The sequence below is a fragment of the Daktulosphaira vitifoliae genome, unplaced genomic scaffold (genome assembly GCF_025091365.1).
Source record: "Daktulosphaira vitifoliae isolate Bord-2020 unplaced genomic scaffold, ASM2509136v1 Scaffold_4, whole genome shotgun sequence".
NCBI classification, from domain to species: Eukaryota; Metazoa; Arthropoda; class Insecta; order Hemiptera; family Phylloxeridae; genus Daktulosphaira; species Daktulosphaira vitifoliae.
This window is the reverse complement of record NW_026099575.1, coordinates 2811183-2822503: the sequence shown is the minus strand read 5'-3', so window position 1 is coordinate 2822503 and position 11321 is coordinate 2811183. Positions and strand designations below refer to the sequence as shown.

Sequence of the window (11321 nt, the reverse complement as noted above, 5' to 3'; positions counted from 1 at the left end):
TAAAATAATGTAGTCTACTCACTATTGTTTAATAAGTCGGTACTACGGAATTTACAAGGTTTTCCTGCAATTTTCACCATTAACTAAGACTTTTTAAAAATTATTATGTATTTTATAGATACTTCATGAAATAATTTTTATTATTTTTTATTTAATACATTTTTTATTGTAATAGATAACATTAAAATTCTTAAATATTTTATAATCTTTAAAAATAAAATGTAGAAATACATGTATAGAGAAGTCTATGGACATGAATACAAATAGAGGGAACTTCCAATGTTTTTTGTAAAATTATACTTATTATTATATAAAAACATTTAGATAGGGGAAATTCATTTACCTTCACTCGCATAATAGTAAAATGTAGTATTATGCGAGTGCCCTTGACCCGAACTATTTAAACTGAAAAGAATTAGACTAATCAATCAATGTTATTTAAAACGTAAGTCATAGGAAATAATGTTTTTTTCTATATAAAAATGAAATACATCAAGTGTAATTGATGTGATTTGTGCAAATGCCATAATTTTAATTCATAAAAAAGTTGAGTGAATTTTACTATTCATCTTTGATGAATACCTTCAAAACTTCTTTTATTAAAATATTCAACAAACGAATGGCAAATTTTTATTTTTTACTATTTAGGGTAATTCATTTACTATAAACCGTTTAATTAATGGAAAAATAAAAATAATATTGAGAATTTTTTATTTGATATCATTTAGGTACATGTTTTCTTCAATTTCTCTAATGTAAAGTATTTTTTAAGTTCATGCCTTATACTTAATACAAGTATCCACTTTATATTTTTAAATTGCAATATACATTATTAACTATTTTATTTAATTGATAATGATCTAATTAAGAAAATGTCTGGTTAATAATAACTTTTGATTCAGTATTTCGAAAGTTAATCAAATTATTATATCTAGACGGCAAGAAGAGTACCCCACTAGAAAACGACTAATAATAAAAATAACAAAACCTGCGTATTACTTCTAGCCGTACTATAAAATCTTAATAATTTGTAAAATAAAGCTCCAAAAGTTATTATCGACCAGTCATTTTCTTATTTAGAACATCACCTATTAAATTAGATAGTTAATTATGTATGTCGCCATTTGGAAAAATAATGTAGATACCCTTACAAAATATACGGGATAAACATAAAAATATATATTATGAATGATGAATTGAAAAAAATATGTACCAAAAAGAAACATAAAAAAATTCTCAATACTATTATTATTTTTCGATTAATTAAGAGGTTCATGATAAATTAATCACTTTTATTGTGTAACTATAGCTATAAGCTAAGCATAATAACACTTAAGAGAAAAAATGAAATATAATATTCATTTCATATTTTATAGATCTATGAACAAACATTGGTCTAATTATGTTGTGGAGAGGAATTATAAGAAAATGATTCATCAGCTATTCTAAAAGAAAAAAGAAAAAATATTCACCTTATAATTATTATTATTATTCACTTCACCCCTTCCCTTTAATTGAGCCTTTTAAGGCTCATTTTTCTTTTTATCTTCTATGTAAAGCTAAGTAAGTATTGATTTTGTGATGATGTGCTTTTTTTTATGTCTATCTATGAAAAGTTTTAACTCTCAACGATATTGTAGATTTGTGTGTGAAAAGTACTCAATTTTAATCTAGTTCATCCTATTGTCACCGAAAATTTGAAAAATTAAACCATTAGATATTAGAAATTTTTAAATAATATCTCAAGATTACCCTACTTTAAAAAGGCATTTTGTAAAAATGAAATAATTAAACAGAAATAACAGAATTTAACAATATTATTTACATGTATACATGTATATATGTATACAGTGAATATAAATTTGTTTGATTATTAATAATAATTGCATTTTTTTAATTTTTTCTATGTAGTACTGTATTATATTCAATTGTTTATACGTTTGATTTTTAGATTCTCTATTAAAACCTGCAATAACATCCTCATATTAATATTTTGAAATCATTTTTAGATTTATTATACTTACTATATTCTCTCTATTAAAAATAATGAAAATGTAACATCAATGGAAATATAATGTCCATTGATGTTACATTAGCAGATACTAATGAATGCTTCCCCTCCACTAACATTTTATTATAAAACAGCGTATAATAAAATAAAAATTATAAGTGCGAAAAATTATTTTTCACTTCTCGATATTTATTGCTTTAATATGGCTCAGGTCAATTTAATACGTAAAGATTCTTTTTGTTCTTAATACTATTATGAGTAGCTTTTGTTGACTTAAAGTCGTTGTGAATATTTATTTAATAACAACAGATACTGTATTATTCACTTTTTTTAAATCGTCTATTAATATTTTAATTTCGGATATCCACATTATTTTACTTTGATTTCCTATTTAATAATTAATTTCACAAGGGCTGCAAATGTTTTTTTGTTGCTCTTGGCTCTTTAAGGTCTATTAAATTATACTGGTTACAATTAATATGAAATAGATAAATCATTAATTAATTTAGAATTTAAGGGAAAACTGACATACTTTACTTTAAATATGTTTGATCTCAGTCCACAGGGTGGTATTTAAGAGGATATAATTGCGGGTCTCTTATTTTCCTAGAAATATGAGCCTTTTGGGGATGGTTTGACATGGTTAAATTAATTGCTACCTGCTTCTAAACCATGCACAACCTATTCCCTGTTGATAATATTAAAAATTATCAAAACAAATTTATAGTTATTTTGTTTAATAATAAAATAATTCCTTTTTAAACACATTAAATTTTTATTGATGTGTTTTTTCATACAGAAATTCATCTCAATACATCTGAAAGAAAAAATAACGAATAATTTGTATGGGTCAGTTTATTTAAAATACAAAATGTTTTATTTTTAATGAACATTAAGTTTATGAGTCGATATGTATTATTGCATATCTTAAGTAACATTACACAGCCATCTACATTGATAAGTAAAGTAACTACTTAGTACATTCATTTCATATAATTGTTTACGCTTATGTTACATATCTAGTAGTATTGCTAAAGTTTTACAAAACAGATGTTTTTTTTCTCTTTAATAATATTGTGAAAGTAAAAAGTTAACTTTCAAAATTATATAGGAAAATTTATTAACAAGCGAAGTCATCCAAATTAATGTTATTGAAAGAATTGTTTTCAACAAAAATATTAGAGCAAAATGGCGCTTTCTTATGTAATACAAATAATGGCTTATAATAATTTTTTTTAGAGATAACGAATACGTATTGACAGAAAAATTCTTTTGTAAATGAATAATTAGAATTAATTATTACTTCTATACAGTTCGATTTCAGCTCGACTTGAAATCTTAGTGAATCTTTATCGGTTCTCGGTTCTGATATTGTAAATTATATAGAATAAAAATAAAAATTTTTAAATTAGATTTAATTGAAATGAGCAAATTACATAAAACCGAAATTGTGATTAATATAATAACAAAATATTAATATAGTTGGAAGACTAAATCATATATATATATATCATATTGCACTTGTACCAGGGTTAAAAATGTGGTTAGAGTAACAGAAGATTTTAGGGTAAAAGTAGGAGTGCGCCAAGGTTCTGATTTAAGCCCTTACTTGTTTTCTATAGTGATGGATGAAATTACTAGAGAAATACAAGGAGAAATGCCCTGGTTCATGTTGTTTGCTGACGATATAGTGTTAATAGAAGGAAATATGGAGGAAATTAATCAAATTCTCGAGGTATGGTGATCAGCTCATGAAGGAAAGGGATTAAGAATAAGTAGGTGTAGGAAAAAGTATATAGAGTATGAGTTTGACAAAGGTGAACGCGAGATAGTTAAAATGAGGTAATCAGTGTCAATAAGCGAAGATGTGATAAGATAAGTGGAAAGTTTTAACTATTTAGAATCAGTTGTGTAAAAGAATAGTGGTATTGACGAAGATATAAGATTTAGGATGAAGTGAGGATTGATGAAGTAGAATGATGCAGCTGGTGTGTTATGTGATAAGAAAATTCCAATTAGGCTGAAAGGTAAATTCTATAAGACTGTAATAAGGTCAGCTATGATGTATGGTTCAGAGTGTTGGCCGGTTGATAAAAAAGTAGAGCAGAGAATGAGTGTAGCAGAGATGAGAATGCTTAGAGGGGTGAGTGGAGTGATTTGAGATGAAGCGAACATTTAAGAAGTCATAAAGGTGTAGCGTTAATCGTGTATAAGATGAGAAGAAATATACTTAGAAGGTTTGGTCATATTATTAGGAGAAAGGAATCGAAAGCTGTGAGAACAGTTATGGAAATGAATGTTGAAGGGAGAAGAGGCAGAGAAAGACTAAAACAGATGTTATTAAATGCGATATGAGTATCGCTGATGTGGGAGATCGTGTCAAGTGGAAATTTAGGATTAGGGTGGCTGACCCCATGTAGTTGAGATAAAGGTAAGACAAGGGAGGAAGAAAATAACATTTATCATTTGTGGCTAATATTATTTAGAATTAAAAACATATTGAAATTACTAATTTAAAACTAAAAAATACTAAAAAAAATTGCGTTTACGTATTTGGAGAACAATGTTACCATCAACAGGGCTAAACACATACTAACACTCCGACCGAAAATATTCCCTTATATACTCCTAGTAATATTATTACTGTTGAATTTATCATCTAGTTATGTTTCATCAAGTTACATCACCTTGTGTATTGTCATATTTTACTATTTTGCACCAAGAATTAAAGATACATCATACATTATAATACATAATGCATTATCATTAAACTTTGAGTTAACAAAAGTTTAATAATGATTTTGATAATGGGCCTAGAATCCCAATAATTTAAATTATTCTATAAATACTAAAATTTAGCTAGCTCATTCAAAATTCCCGGATAATATATAATGGGTGATCTAATTGCTTTTGTTTCCCTACGCATGTAAATTTACTAGTTGCTCTCCTTTCTTTATTCCACTTTTGAGTATGGATTACAATGAAATTTAGTTTTCGTCATACCCATTAAATCAGATATTTCTTTTATACACTTCGTTCTTAATCAAAATATATTTTATTAATAGGAGTATTGACTAATCTGTAAACTATACTATTTAAAGTTACCATTGCGTTTGCAGCTCTGGTTCTAATTATTTTGAATTGTACCTTGTGTGTGTAATTCCGATAAATTTTTAAATTTAGACCCTTTCTAAGCTTTTAACTAGTAAATCCAAAAAAGGTAATTTTCCCTCCTAATTTCTACTTTTACTTTCTGTCTGTACGTCAATTTAATTGGTTGATAAATATAATTAAAATGTCATATGAAAACTTCCGTATTAGAATCTTTGTTATTATTGCAAAAATATCATCTACATACCTTACTCAAATTTTCGGAAACCGCCATAAGGTTTTAAAAGTTTGTTTCGAACTTATTCTTTAAATATTTTGCTATAATTATTGATAACGAATTTCTTATTATTATGTTTTCAATTTACTCGTAAAATTTATTTTGAAATTGAAAAACATTTTGACGCATATATAATTTAATTTAATTTAATTTTTTTGATCTTGTTTTATGTTTTTTTTTGTTCTTCTATTAAAAAAATGAAAAAATATTTTTCTAAAAAAAAAAAAATAATTATAAATAAAGGAGCTTTAGAAAAAAATATTCACGGCTCATACAAGACCTATAAAATAAAAAACTGATTTTATTTAAAGTCAAATAAGGGGAATTCTATAGTAATATTGTAAAATGATGCTTATTTCAATGGTTGCACAAATGATTCAATAATATTACTATAATGAAATTAAAAAGAAAGTTTATTAATAGATAGATTAATAGATTATTAAGTAAAACTATAATGGAGGCTACAAACGTTGTTAATAATTAAAAAATAATTTTTTTTTAATGCTTATCCAGGCCCAGAGGGTTTATAGTGATTTCTCCAACGGGAAGGTTTTCTTAACCATTGATATTCCAGGACTGGTGATTAGTCCGTCACTAAAGAGAAGGATGGCGACTCTAATTACCGAACTAATCCCTCGCTCGGCAAATGAAGTCACCTGCGACATAGTTTCGAGCCCGAGGCAGTTCAAGCACTGCCGCATTAGATTTTGCCACATCGGCCCTTTATTAATTATTAATTAATAATTGAAGAAAAATTCAGATTTTTCATTAAAATTTCAAACAATCAAATAGCTATACTATATGTTTTGTCAAAAATACACAAGGCGAAAAATAATATGAGACTTATTGTATTGGATATAATGAACAATTTAGCTAAAAATTTAGTAAAGGTGTTTTCATGTATTTAATATGCTAAAAATAATTCAGATTGAACAGTTATTTGGCCATACTATTAAAAATAATGATAGGTTAATTTTTTTCAAAGTAGTAGCCTTATTTTTGAATATTGTAATAAATATAACAAGGTTTTCTGAAAGACTGACTAGGGTAACAAAACAGTTTAATGAGTTTATAAATTTAACAATGTTATGTATGGGTTAAAATGTTTTTAAATTTCAAAATTAATTTTTTGATCAAATTGAGGTTACAACAAAAAAGTTCCATTGTTACCATTTTTAGCATTTCTGGTGAGTAGGTGTATATCGCTGATGATGGTAAAATTGTTCCCAAATTATGTATAGGAAATTTTTAATTTTTCTTTTGTGCCTTTTTGAGTAAAGTATTTTAAATATTTTTTTAGTATTTAATAGATATTTTTAATTTTAACTAAATTATACAATTGAATAATAAAAAAAAATACCAATTTTTTGGTATTTTTATATTTTATATATTTTTCAGTTTATTAATTATTAATTATTTTTTCAATTCATTTCTTATGTGTTATTAGGGCATCATTTTTTTAACTAAATTTTTTAATGGAAATATTTTAAATTAATTAGCTAAAAAAAAAAAATTATTTATGTATTTTAATTATTTAGAAAATAACATACAACAATAAATAGCGATAACATATTTTAACCAATTATTATGAGTATTATAACAAATTGAAAACTAGAATGAAGATGAGGTATGAGTTATTTTAAATTTATCTTTTCATATTATTCTATTGCATTCTTCCTTCACTCTAAATTAAAAATGTTAATAAAATCCGCAGTATTAATTTAATGGTGTTATGATTAGTCATTTTGTTATTTTGTGTCATTTTCTATTCTATAAATTTCTTAATTATATTTTTACCATTCAAAAAATATAAAATCGATATCCTTATTAGGTATATGGGATGAATTAGAAATATTTAATTATTGATAAATCAATAAATATATAATAATAAAGAATACCAAATAAATTTTCTGAACATAATTATTATTAAAAAAAAAATCGAATGACTAATTTAAAAAAAATTACCTTATATATTTATATATTATGTCACTACATTAACCATATCAATAAAATTATTCTTCGGTGTATTTGATAATAAAATCGGAATGGGTTGGACCGGAAATATAAAAAACGATGTGAGCAGATCACATAACTAGATCTATTTGAAAAGAATTTTAACATTTCTTAATTTTGAAATTTACCATTCTATTATTTTTAAGAAAATGCTTAGTAAGTGCAGTTTAAAATATGAAATTCGTCTTAAATATATACAGTCCTACTCTGTTTATATATTCAAAGACCACAATTACTGGCATAGCGTCTTCTCAAAAATAGTTTCAAATCTTAAATATAGGTATATCTATATTAAACTGACTGTGCAGAGAAATTTAAAGATATTAATTAAAACAACTTTATCTCTAAGTACAACTGTGCATTTTATAAGTTTTGCTAAATTATTACAGAAATAACTTAAAAAAATTTACAATGTAAATTTAAAAACTAAAAATACATGCTACTAATTACTTAGTATAACGAAAATTTGAAATGTATTTAATTCTAAAGTAATTATTATTTTTATTTATTTTTTCAAGTTCAATTACAGTTGGATCATTATTTATTGTCTTATTAGGTAAACAATATTCATTATACATATATTATTGATATGAATAGTGGTGGTTTATATGGAAAACTGCGGAGACCTATAGCTCTTAATGATTATGTTACTTTGTAACAATTTTACAAAATAACGCAGTCATATTTAATAATAAAGTAATAACATATAGACAATGTTCAGTTAGTAAGGTAACGGGATTTTATTGTTCTCATTGTTGATAACAATTGACCTGTTACATGCTATTCCTGAATGAAAACTTGAGGAAATTAAATGTTTTTTATCAAAAAGCATGTGTGATAATTAAGTAAAAAAATTTAAATAAAATTCAAGTTACATAATATTATATTAGATATTTTCATATTGAGATAGAGAATAGTAAATTATATAAAATATATCAAAATGACATGTATCACGAACTTTGATATGTGCACTTAAGTACTCCTAGTGCGAAACGATAATTTTATATGGAAAAGTTTTGATGAATTAAGTTAAAAATCTTTGAAATAAATTTCTAATTCATTTTTGTCCCATTGACCATTGCAGTCGAATACATGTTTATCATAGCCGCAATTTTAGCAAAATGTTTGGGAAGTGTAATTTTATTTTCTTACTTAAAAAAATATTTCTGTATAAAAATACATGTAGTTTTCAGGGGGCTATGGTTGATTTCATGGAAGTCAAGTCAGATCATTCATTTTTTTACCTCATTTAAAAATTTAAATTGTTTCTATAATTTTTTTTTTTTTTTGAAAAAAAAAATAGAGAGTTATAGAAGTATTCTTCAATGAAAACTTTAAAAATAAAAGAGAAACATAAAATTACTATTATTTAATAGCTGTTTAAATTTAATCAGTGTTTAAGGATTGTATGTTAGTTGTTTGGCACTGCAGACTTTAGCCAATGCGCAAACCAACACACGTTGGTTTGCTTGCTGCTTTAATGTGTATCGATCTTTCACAGTTAACCTTACTAAGTTGTATCTATAAGTATAGTGTTGCGTGGTTTATAGTACGCACACAATGACCTGTTGCAGCTGTTGAAATTCAGAGAAAATGTACTTATTAGCTATGAAAAGTGATCCAGCTATTATGTATTCGTGTTTAGAATATATTTATACTATAAAGTTAATTTTTCAATAATGCTCGTATCCATAAAATGTGTTCACTTATTATCAAAAAGTTTCAATAGTCAGTTTTTAACTCTATTATAAGTAGCTTTTGGCAACTAAAACTATAAAAATAAAATATGTAGGAATACATAGAAAACGGGCGAGGATGGGTAACATTTCTGGAGAGCAATTTCCGGGAAACATTACACATCAAAATTGCTTAAGATATATAAAAAGGAAGTTTGTTCAGAATACAAAGGATGTGTAAAAAAAGACGATAAAAAATATATTAGATTTACAAAAAAAAGAAATGACTAGTTACGGAAGATATTGGTCGATAAAAAACATATAGACCGTAAAAATTCGCGGTAAGTGTTGTATTTACAATGTGTGGTTTGTTTTCACAAATACTAGAATTTTTTTCTTATTTTAATTTTCCTGTTTTACACTTTTATCAGTTTAATTTCATGATGAAATCATTAGACGAAGAAGGAAATTAAAGATATTTAATTGTGTTCCCATAAAAGAAAAAGGAAATCATTCTGGAGACGTTGAATACGTCGGAGTTTCCCTGTAAGTGTTGTAGTAATGATGTTGGTAATGTCTGAAGGGAAGGTATTCATGACTGTTATACAATCTGCTCATGTTAATCACCGACAGGTCTTGAAGATTTGGATGTGATGAATGATAATCTTGGTAGTTCCGGCTGTATTGACGATGGTGCATGGGGAATCTATTCATTGATCGTGTCTACAAAGTTTAAATTAACATTTTTTTAATAATTAATGGGTATAAAAAAAAAAAATTAAATACACTCGTAAATTACAAAGTTAAATATTAAATCGATGTTTGTGAATTTTTTTATACTACAATTTATAGGATATTAATTTGTAAATAATACTACTACATATAACAATAATCAAATTTTTATGATTTAGAAATTGTTGCAATACTGTCATCATGGGTATTGTGATATTAAACGTGACGTAGTAAATTAAAGTTTGTTTATTCACGTCAAGTTATGCCATAAATATTGTGTTAAAGAAAAATTATAAGATACAACCGAAATCTTTTGTCGGAGTATATAGTTTTGTCATTCATTCATATGTGAATTCTCACTATAATTAAAATGTTGAAAATATTATAAAAAAATGTAATTATTTTGCTTGAGCTTAAAAAAAATGTTTGTTATAATAGCAAGTTTTTATAAGGGGCAAAGTGTACAACAGTAGACACACTAGTTGCTGATGAGCTTTAGTGTTGCACCGCGTCTGCCGCCGCCGCAAACGGTAAGGTTACCTACGCGAGTTTTTACTGCGGTAAAAAACATTATATCTCTAGTGCAGAAGGCAACAGCAAACCAGTGTCATCAACCATTTTCTTAGAATTCACTATCTCAACTGCAGTTGACTGGTGTCAAATACAATTTCTGATTCACAACCAAAAAAAATATAAAAGTTTAATAATATTTTTATTAATAACTCAAATAATTATGCTTTTCATAGAAACCGAATTATATTAATTAAGCGTTTTTAATAATTATTATTAAAAATTAAAAATTGAACTAATTTATATATGTTATATTTAGTATAAAATTAATTAAAATATAATTTGTGTTTTGATTGAATAAATAATTTATAAACTATGTAAAATAATCTTACCCTCATCGATGACTGCTGTATTGTATATGCTGGTAAACTAGAAGGAGGTGGTGGAGGAGGTGCGGCCAATACTGGTTCTGGAGACGCTCCTGGTAGAACAGAATCTATAGTATATGGTTCCGGAGACCATCCCACGGTCAACCACTTTCCTATAACAGACATACTAGAACAGCACGCATCTGCTGCAGCCTGTCTGAGACCTTTGTGCAACACCAAAAACAACATGGCGTTTACAAATGAATGACCATTTGCCACATGGAGTGTTACCTAAATTAATTATATATTTAAATAGTTAAACAATAAGACAATTAATTTTTAAAATGGATTTTACAATAATATAAAGCATTAATATATTTCAATATTTATTTTTAATGTATAACACCCAGAATGTTTTTACATATTTTCTATAAATAAAATAGTGAAATTTATAAAAATCATGGAAAATAACATTAAAGATTGACTTCTTTGATTAATCCAATTATGTGACTTTTTCACTGAGATCATTTAATAATATTGTATACATTACTTATTAAATAAAAAACATTTTAAAGAAATAGGATGGCAAATTATTTTATTAAAAATCTCTTATTAATTTTTCA

The 11321-nt window shown here is 25.7% G+C and overlaps 1 protein-coding gene across 2 annotated transcripts in view; it reads right to left on the bottom strand.

The window, feature by feature from the left end:
* Positions 1–5647: 5647 nt before the first annotated feature.
* LOC126905828 (uncharacterized) overlaps positions 5648–11321 on the bottom strand; it is a 56229-nt gene continuing 50555 nt past the window's right edge. For both annotated transcript variants that reach the window (XM_050685913.1, XM_050685914.1), the window contains 2 exons: positions 10723–10989; positions 5648–9811 (listed from right to left, as the gene is read on the bottom strand). In XM_050685913.1, coding sequence (XP_050541870.1) covers positions 9599–9811; positions 10723–10989 — 480 coding nt within the window. In that variant the 3' untranslated portion in view covers positions 5648–9598. The remainder of the gene's footprint in view (positions 9812–10722; positions 10990–11321) is intronic.